Below are 10,400 nucleotides of genomic sequence, written 5' to 3'. Positions count from 1 at the left end.
CCTTCACTTTGGATCTTTAGACCTACATAGAACAGGGTTTTCGGGTTAGGGTTAGGACTGGATTTCACACTATCAATCAGGGCACACACATGATATAGTCTTTCTCCAAATTAAGCATCAAACATTGAGTAAACCTTAATAAGAAAGCATCAAAGAAAATGAAGAAAACTGAGTCCTAAAAAATAGAGAATTGAAACAATATGAAGAAAATGAGTCCTCAGATCATGTCTTCTTGCCCCTAAGCTTGCCCCATGACAGTCCTGCTGCCGCAACCAGATATGGATTTAGGTCATGGGAGAGGAGCAATTATGGATTTTAAAAAATATGGATATGCCTCCATCAACGTTAAGAATTTGAAGTCCAAGACAGAGAAAATAGAATCCAATAGTTAATCGCAACATTTCACAAGAGGGGGATACCTTGGTAGCCCATTAAGTATATATTTGCTTTATGCCACTTACACAAAGGCAATTGTATCCTAGTAAGCATTCACTTGAAATAGTAAACAAAGTACTGCATACTGAACCATTCCGTACGGGTCTCCAATATAATATCATTTAAATTTAAGGACTAAAACCACATAATAGTATACAATCAATCCCGACAACCTCAGTAGACGTAATTTCATTTATAGTATGCAACAGCATGATAAATGGTGCAATCACAACTCAGTAGAAGTCACAAACATAACACGACATGGGTACATTAAGTACTCAAAACCTAATTAAGAGTATTCTCATTCAGTGGTACACTTTCAGTCTTGTTTATGGGAACTCAGTGGACGAAAACAAATAATACTCTAGCACAACTATTGTAGAATCAGGATGTCACTAATGCATTGTCACAGACAAAAATCTAAAGGGACCCCACCCCTTCCCCTTCCCCTTAGATGCCTGTATTGTAAAGGTACAACACTCATGCACAGATATATCTAAAGAAGCACAAGAAAAGAACTTTCTGAGTTTAAGACTTCTAAGTTGGGGAACTTCATGCTTAAACAGCAAAGATCTGACCGAGATAATTGTATGGGAATTGTAGTATGAAATACAAGTCATATAGCAGAGCATCACCATGTAGACGCATCAGCTGTAACATGCATCTATGTTCATGAAGCAAGTTCTGAGCTATAGAGCTTCAAAGGGATAAGTACACTAATGCAAATGGAGCTTAAGGCTAAGGAAAGGAGATAGAGGAAATAGCATGTGAATCAGCCTCTCATGTCAGTAGGTTCCATTCAGTCAACTTATAATGTTAGTGATGGAAACCCAGATTTAGGGTTACAGATAGTATTGGAATTTCCCTAAATCTAAGGGCTGCCCAGGAATCTCTAGCAAAAGAGAATGGTGATGCGAACACAAGAACCCACCCGACCAAAATCTCAAGTGGGGCCCCCATGATGGCTCCAAGAAACCACCCTAAGGTGGCCAAACCTCTTTACAAAGGGTAGTTTGGGTAATTTAGCCCTCATTTTTATTCTGGAGTTAATTCTAGGATTTTTCAGAATTTTAATTGAGTCCAATTATGCAATTTGGGTTGAGTTTTGTTTTGCTTTGAGATACCTTTTTAAGTTAAAGTTGTTTGAAGTTAGTTAAGTGTGATAAGATAAGTTCCTTATCCGAAGGGGATCTTATCTATTAGAGGTTTGTTTTTAAGTTAACTTTTTATCCTTAAGACTCCAGTCCAAATGTAATAGCCTAGTTGATTAATGTAATAGGCAGTTTTGATGAATTAATATATTGATTCTTTGAGGATCAGGGCACCTTGTGTGTGTAGGCCCTAGTTGAGTGAAAAATTCTTCATTATTTTCTTCAATTCAGCAGCTCTCAAAACAATATCACAGCATCTAAACAACCATTCCAGCAAGCACCCCTAATCTCCAAGTAAGTGCAGCAGCCTTCACACCCTTACCCCTCTCTTGCAGATACCCTAGAAGCCCTCACCTAGCAACCTAGCATCCCCAGCCCCCTACCCTTCTGTTTGACCTAGGAAACCATCCCCACCCCATCGCAAGTAGCCTCTGCCCCTTCCCCTTTAGTTTCCTGCAAACTCCAGCCCCTCCTACAGCCACCGTGAACCTCACCCCTTTCCCCTTCTTCCCCACAGCTGCAGATCCTGATCCCTTAGGGAAACCCCCATTCCCAGTCCTTAAACCCACCCTTCTACCTCCAATAAGATCGCAATTCCTCTAGGAGTATACCCCACTGCTAATTCCCCCATTACAGCCCTGTTTCTCTGGACCTAAAACTCCTGCACTTCATCTTCTTCCTTGAGATTGCAGAATTTTAAAATTCAGAAAACCCTAAGTGTTTAAACACCTTAGCCCCTCCTTCACTGAATCAGTTTTTTGAACCGCAGAACAGTAGCATCATTAACTCTGAACTGCAGGGCAGCAAGCCCTTCTCCCTTCCCCAACCCTAACCAAAACCCTAATTGGCCTTTGAAATTCAAATTTCAAATCTGAAATTCAAAGTACAAAAGGATTCAGATACTGAAGTTAAGTTTCAGCAGGGTCTAAAACCACCTTAGAAACCCTAAAACCCTTGACTCTTTTGCTGGAACTTCCTGGGCAAACCGAATTACCAATTTACCCCTTTATCCCTAGACCTGGTTTACATTAATTGGTATCAGGGCTGAAGGATCCAGCACCTTTCAAGAAGTCTATAACCATCATGGATAAGCCAGGAATCAGTAGACAACTGGAGCAAATTCTGAAGGGCCAGCAAGACATACTTCACTCAACTGGCTAAGCTGAACTCCAAGTTTGCAAACCTGGAGCAAACAAAGCCAGAAGGAAATTGGAGCAGCAGCAGCCCTAGCCACTACATCCAGAACTATCTAGTCAGTAAATGTTCTCAAAGAAGGGGAGAAACAATTTCCCAAAGCCACCAGCCAACTCCTCCAAAGGAAGTACATTGTCCACCTCTGGAAGCTGTCCTAGAAGCATGTTTTAACAACAAAAGGCACTTGGACAGCCCACAAGACCGTGATGAACTAGTAACAAGTACAGTAATGTTGCCCACACTTTCCAAAGTAACTACAGAGGAGTTCCAAGGAGACCACAAGGCTTCAATCATGGAGATCAAGAAGAGAAATAAAGCCCTAATTGACAAAGAGAGTGCCTCTAAGAAGTACAGGGACGTGATCAAGGCAAGCACACCAACACAAGACATGGCTCCACAGATCCCTCCAATTGAAGACTACAGTGGCCCTGAATTTGAAGTTCCAGAGCTGCTGCCCACGAATACCAGGTCCATAACATCACCAATTCCAAGCAAAACTGGACCTCCTTTGAGCCTCCAATTTCTTGGTGAAGACCGACCTTCTCAAGGCCATAGCTACAGTAATGATAAAGGAATTGACAGAGAAAGGCTACCAACTCCATCTTTCCTCCTAGGGCTCCTGAGACACAGGCCTCTAGGATTGAAGACTTCATTGCCGCCAATCCTATCTTCCCAAGGTTCTGTCAGGCAAAGGTGCAAGCAGCGACACACTTGCTACTCCCTCCCCACTACAAGATGCAAGGACGAGTCCACACTAAGGATTTCTAAAGCATTAAGCCAGGAGCACTAGAGCAGCACATTCATCAAGAGAGAAATGTTTTCAAGAAGGGGAGCATTAATGTGAACACAAGAACCCCCTGGCCGAAAGCTCAAGTGAGACACCCCCCCCCCCCCAAATGGCTCCAAGAAACCACCCTAAGCTGGCCAAACCTCTTTAGAGGTGTATTTTAAGCAATTTAACCCTTATTTTTATTATGTAATTAATTCTAGAATTTTTCAGAATTTTAGTTGAGCCCAGTTTGCAATTTGGCTTGAGTTTGGTTTTATTTTGAGAGATCTATTTTGAGTTAAAGTTGCTTGAAGTTAGTTAAGTGTGATAAGATAAGGTGCCTTATCCAAAGGGGACCTCATCTGTTAAAAGTTTGTTTTGAAGTTATCCTTTATCCTTAAGAGTTCAGTCCAAGATGTAATGGATCCTTATCAGTTAAGGAATTCCAAGTTTGAGCCAAAGTCTTTGTTTAAAGCTATAAATAGCCTAGTCAATTAATGTAATGGGCAGTTTTGATGAATTAATGAATTGATCATTTGAGGATCAGTATCTCCTATGTAGGCAGGCTCTGGTTGACTGAAAAAGCTTTCAAGTTTTTCATTACCTTCTTCAATTTAACAGCTCTCAAGAGATCATCACAGCATCTAAGTAACAATTCCAGCAAACACCCCTAACCTCCAAGTAAGTGCAGCAGCCTTCCCACCCTTTCCCCTCTCTTGCACAGACCCTAAAAGCCCCCTTAGCAACCAAAGCATCCCTAGCAACCTCCCCTCTTGTTTGACCTAGGAAACCATCCCCACCCCATCACAAATAACCCCTGCCCCTTCCCCTCTAGATTCCAGCAAACTCCAGCCCCTCCTACAGCCACCGTGACCCTCCCCCTTTTCCCCTTCTTCCCCACAGCAGCAGATCATAGTCCCATTAGGAAACCCCCATTCGCAGTCCTTAAACCCACCCTTCTACCTCCAATTGGATCACAATTCCTCTAGGAGTAAACTCCACTGCTAATTCCCCCACTACAGCCCTGTTTCTCTGGACTTAAAAATCCTGCACTGCATCTTCTTCCTTGAGAAGAATTGCAGAATTTTAAAATTCAGAAAACCCTAAGTGTTTAAACACCTTAGCCCCTCCTTCATTGAATCAGTTTTTTGAACTGCAGAACAGTAGCATCATTAACTCTGAACTGCAGGACAGCAAGCCCTTCTCCCTTCCCCAATCCTAGCTGAAACCCTACTTGGCCTTTGAAATTCAAAGTACAAAAGGATTCAGATACTGAAGTTAAGTTTCAGCAGGCTCTAAACCACTTTAGAAACCCTAAAACCCTTCCCTCTTTTGCTGGAACTTCCTGGGCAAACCCTAAGTCTAGAGAATTACCAATTTACCCCTTTAGCCCTAGACCTGGTTTACATCAAACGGTTTTCCTAGGGTTTATGGGGTATTTTATTACTCTGAAACCCTGCTGTAATGTGAACTCATGGAAATTTTAACAAAAATGTCTGAAAACTAGGGTTTGGGTGTTTTCAAAGCTTCTAGGTATGGAATGAGTCCAGGTTCAGTAAGGCAAGAACTAACTCTGATTTTGTTGTTTTAAACCTTCAGATTTAATCCTTTAAACCTATGTATGGTCCAAACTAGGTTTCTTACAAACTTAGGACTCTTGGTTAGGTTTAGGGCTTGGTGCAATTGGGTTGAAATTAGGATGGAAGGTCACTAGGGTTAGGGAGATGATGTTCCTAAAGCTTGGGACAGATCTAACAGTTAGATTTAATTAGATCAGACCTCGAATTTAGGGTCTGAGACAAATAAAACAAAGCCTGAAAATTGAAGAAAAAATCTTGAAAATAAAAGAGTTAAATGGGGAGGTGAGGAGAAGCTAGCAGGTGGTCTAGAAGAAGAAGGTAGGGCTTAGGAAGGGGCTGGGTTTCCTGTTTACTTACTTGGAGTTGAAGGTAGGCTACTGTGAGGGTTGAAGAAAGATGATGGAGGCTTGAAGAAGAAGCTGATCTTGAACAATTTCTACTCAACCAGGGTACCCTCAACTAGGAAACCCTGATCCCAAAACTCAACAATTTTATTAATCATCAAAACTGAAGAATTACAAAGACTACTTGTCTATTTATAGCCTTTACAAAGAAAGAAGAAATTGACTCAAACTCAACTAAGACTTAGGCTCTTTTTGGTATCAATTATCATTCTCAATTATGAGATTTTTTTCATTATTTTAAATTATTTGGCATCTATTATCAGTTTTATTTTTATTTAAAATTATAGAAAAACCTCCAAAATCCATAATAGACTTTTGTCTATTATGGATTATGGTGAGAATTTCATTCTCTTCATTTATGTCAAGTTTACTTAAAATTTTATAGTTAAGATGAGGGTAAAACAGTCAATACACATTCTTTTATAAAAACCATACTTTTTCCCTTTTTTCTCACTTGTTTACTATTATTTTCTAACAATTTTTTATTTTGACACCAAATTAATTTTTCATTCCATAATTATTTTCAACAAAATTCACCAAACCATTTTTCATTCTTGTACTTATTTCTTTCAAATAGGCATAATAGAGAACGAGAATTGATACCAAAAAGAACCTTAGAGATCAACTTAACTACCAACTTATCTATTAGAGTCCTCTTTAGGAAAAGACTGCTTACCTACGTAACTCACAACCACTAACAAAGACAAAACTTAATCAAAAGCAAACTAAAGAATTACAAAGACTACTTGTCTATTTATAGCCTTTAAGAAGAAAGAAAAAATTGACTCAAACTCAACTAAGAACCAGAGATCAACTTAACTACCACCTTATCTATTAGAGTCCTCTTTAGGAAAGGACAACTTACCTAAGTAACTCACAACCATTAACAAGAACAAACCTTATTCAAAAGCAAACTCCTAAAAGATAAAAACCCTCTTTGTTAAAGAATCTTGTCTTATCCACAACCTAACCAATTCAAACACAACTGAAATTAGGAAATTGCAATGGACTAGGACTATTTCATAACTCACAAAATACTAACCCAAATAAAAATAAAAATAAAAAAGATTAGATCTATAACCCTTGGATTGTGGGGGTTCCAACCAAACCCATCTTGAGCCCTAAAAGGGCTGAAAAATGACCAAAATAACCCTGGGGCATTCGGCCAACTCTGCATTGGCCCCTTTGGACCTAAATTTGGCACCAGGTAATAGTGCCAAATTTCCTTGTTGGTTTTTGTTTTCAAGTTGTAAAACAGTGAAGACTTTGCCAGCAATCTGTAGGTACATATGAAGTCTTGTAGAAACTAGCACCTTCCACCCTCCACCCAACCCCCAAAACCCCTATTAAAAGGAAAAAATGATGGCTTACAGAATTTTAAACAAACTCTAAATCCCATGGTAGACTGTTGGGTCCAAAAGTGGATTCCTATTTGATCGAAAATGTTTGTCACGGTGAAATACTCAGAATTTTTCTCCCTATCAGATATTTATTTTCAGATTTATCAAATATCTTTAACTACTCCCCAATATAGTTGTATTGGTTTCTTCTAATTTCAAGATCTGATTTCATTTTTTTGGTTAGTCTCTAAATTTCTGTTCAATTTAATAATTATTGTCAGGTTCTATATGGGTTCCATTATTCTTGAATGTTCACAGAGTAAATCCCTGAGCAAATTCTTGGGGTTCTGGTGCATGGACATTGTGTTTCAAACCCATGGAAGAAAATCTACAGGAGAGGAACCAATACATTAAGCTGCATAAATAATGCAGAGCTAACACCAACGACAGATATCCAGTGGGAGATCAACTCAATGCATAACCATAAGTAGTAGCAAACCAGAATTTCAGTGATTGTTCAACCAAAATTTTCAGCTTCCGGTTGCATTTTCGGTAGGTTTTAGGTGGTTTTGGTCCTTTCTTTTTTTTCATACAGCTAATTTGAGCCAATAAAAAAAATGGCAATGATAATTTTTACTAAAACCTACCACACACTGGTCTTCTTGATTCGCACATGCCCGACTGTATAAGAACGACACTGAATCATGTACCTTCAATACAAGAAAATATTGAAACTTCTATTAAAATGCAATAACAAATATTAAGTAGTCAAATCTCAATTACAAGTTACAGATTACAATGTACAATAAAAAAACCCTTAAAATTTCACCAAAATTTCACAGGAACTTCTGAAATTTCATTGGAATACCGAAATCTCGACAAAATTTTGTCGAATTTCAGTCAATTGACTTGATTTCGTCTCAGATCATGTTTCGTCTTGGTAGGCTCAAGATGACCGAAATTTAGTACCATGGATATAGCTACCTAATACCCGATTTCAATCCATTGCATTGCCAGCAGCACCTTTTGGACTTCACAAGCATGTGCCTAGACACCCAAAAGTGATCACATTCTAATGCATCTGCATCGATAAAACTATTTACCTGATGCTTCTACCTGACTTCCACGTTGGAAAGCCGATCTCAGAGCATGAGTCAGCTGATTTCCATCTGTTTGGCTACATCAGATCCAGCACATGAAACCTTTCCCTTCAAAGAGAATCCATAAACCCCTGTCAATCATTAGACCTTCAAATTTTTATAATGGAATCAATGTACGACACTGCAAGTATCAGCTTCAACTTATCCAGAAAGTAATTTCCACCGCCATCGTAAATAGACTCGATTGAAGAGGCAGTGGCAATAAGAACATAATTCTCTCCATTGCCCACATCAATTTGATAAAGCTCTGAAAATACTTCCCGAAACTGAAGAATAACATAGTCATAGAAAGACTGGCTTGGAGGAATAACATTTATCACAAGGATACCAAATTCATGAAGAGCCAGCTTGGCAGCAACTAGGACAGACTTCTGTAGAAATTCAGTAGGTGGTGCACTTATGCCCTTGCAAACATCACCAGCATCCAAATCAACCATTATCGCATCCATCCTCTCATAAAACCCATGAAAAATATCCAAGCAGCTATCAGTTTCAACATGCCCAGAAGCAGAACCTGAATTCTGATCAATAGCATGGCGTGAAAATCTATCTATGACTTCTAGTCCATCTCCAACACAAACCCGGAGAAACTCTCCATCTTTTAACCCAAAGTATTTCCTTGCAACATTCAGAACCATTTCATCCGCTTCTACTCCCATAACTTCGAACCCTAAATGGTCAGCTAAGAAGGTGAGCAGTGCCCCACCTCCAACTCCAACACAAAGAACCCGCGGTCTAGACCCTGACTCAAGCCTCTGTTCAACATGGCTAGCAATCAATGAAAGGCTAGCCACCAGGGGAGGAAGGTATGGATGCACCAGAACACTCATTTCGGGCCAAAACTTTACTCTTCCCAGCTCTGGATTGCCAGAATCGGCACTGCTACCGGGAGAAATCCGTATTTCCGTCTGAACCAAATTGGGCATTCGTTTGAAACGCAATCGTCTCCGAAACTCCTGTTTCATATAATCACCCACTTCATCATGGATTCCAATCTCAATGTCTTCAACCAACATTTCCCCAACACAAGGACCAAAACATTTCTCAACTAGAAAGCTACGAATTAAGTTATCTTCGTAGACTAGAAATGGAATTTGGGGTAAACCGTTTTTAAAACATGCTTTTGGCGACAAACATAGGAGGAGAGGTGTTAAACTCTCCTCGAACTCCGCCTGATTAGCAGTTGTATTCTTTCTGCAGTTATTGTAACAGTCGACGCTGCTTTGAGAGAGATTCCCAACGAGAATCAAGCGAGAGACTCCTGGGCAGTTTAAGAGGAGTTGGCGGTGACCAGCTTCGGTGGAGAAGATCCAATCGTGTTCACGATTTACAGGGACTAACATTGCGGCGATTCTAGGCGATTCCTCAGCTTTTTCTACTGGGGAATCGAGTACTGCAATTCGCAGAAAGGCGCCATAGGGAGGGGAAGCGGAGTTGGACTCATAGAGAGGGTTAGGAAAGGATAAGGAAATAAACTGAGAAGGAACTAGGGTTTCGAAGCTACCTCCGGCTCCGTTGACCGCCATCGAAACGCTGCCTTGGCCTTCGTACTATTCCGGCTGGCGCTTCCTTGGGTTCTTCTTTTCTTTGATCTTTTTCCTTGAGTGAGTTTATATAGATTTAGACAAAATTATCGGTGGATCCTCTTAGTGCAAAAAATTTACATCCAACTTCCACTGTGTCTAGATCTTCTCCAGTTGAGCGCGTCTACATCACCATAGTTTGTTAGAAATGATCAAAATGGGAAATTTGGGAATCATCCTCACCTTCTTATCCCCTTTCCTATCGATCACCGCCCCCACCTTCTCCCCTCCCTTCTTTTTTTCATTATGCTCCTCTTTCAATACCAGCTGAATCCCATGTCATCATCGCTCTCTTTCACAAGAAACCAACAAGTAGATGATGAGATTCAGAGACAAAATATTACCTCCAAAAAATCAATTTTGCTTCTGTAGTGCGTAATTAATGCGCACTACGGTGGAGCGAGCCGTCCGATCTAATCGGACGGCTCGGATGATCCTTCCCATTAAATAATGAAAAAAACCCTTTACCTATATACGTTTACCGTGTGAACAGAGTTCGATCTTTTCGGTTCGGTCTGATGCAAACCAACCGGTCCATCTGGGCGGTTCGACTGGGTATAGTATATGTTATTAATGGTGTATTACATACTACCAGCCTATACGTATATACGGTTGTACAGTAACCGTATATACAACCAGTTCAAAATGTTAAGAAATATACGAAGCCAAAAACCAACCCGCCCATTTCATTTTCATTTCTGTTTTCGTTGTTGGCTGATCTGAAGTTACAGAGAAATCGCAGGAGAGAAGAAGAAGAAGACCTGTTAGGGTGTTTTTGTTTTTG

General features: G+C 40.1%; 1 protein-coding gene across 1 annotated transcript; it reads right to left on the bottom strand.

Annotated features, from left to right (window-relative positions):
• Nucleotides 1-4,566: 4,566 nt before the first annotated feature.
• Nucleotides 4,567-9,965, bottom strand: LOC149002406 (S-adenosyl-L-methionine-dependent methyltransferases superfamily protein). Its single transcript, XM_089138233.1, has 2 exons — nt 7,977-9,965; nt 4,567-7,583 (listed from the first exon to the last, which is right to left on the bottom strand). The coding sequence occupies exon 1, from the start codon at nt 9,557-9,559 to the stop codon at nt 8,123-8,125; it is 1,437 nt and encodes a 478-aa protein (XP_088994359.1). The 5' UTR covers nt 9,560-9,965; the 3' UTR covers nt 4,567-7,583; nt 7,977-8,122.
• Between the last annotated feature and the right edge of the window lie 435 nt (nt 9,966-10,400).

The sequence above is a fragment of the Hakea prostrata genome, chromosome 10, assembly GCF_041222555.1.
Source record: "Hakea prostrata isolate BN-2017 chromosome 10, UWA_Hpros_2, whole genome shotgun sequence".
Classification (NCBI taxonomy): domain Eukaryota; kingdom Viridiplantae; phylum Streptophyta; class Magnoliopsida; order Proteales; family Proteaceae; genus Hakea; species Hakea prostrata.
The sequence above is the reverse complement of the archived record's forward strand: the minus strand, read 5'-3'. Positions and strand labels throughout refer to the sequence as shown.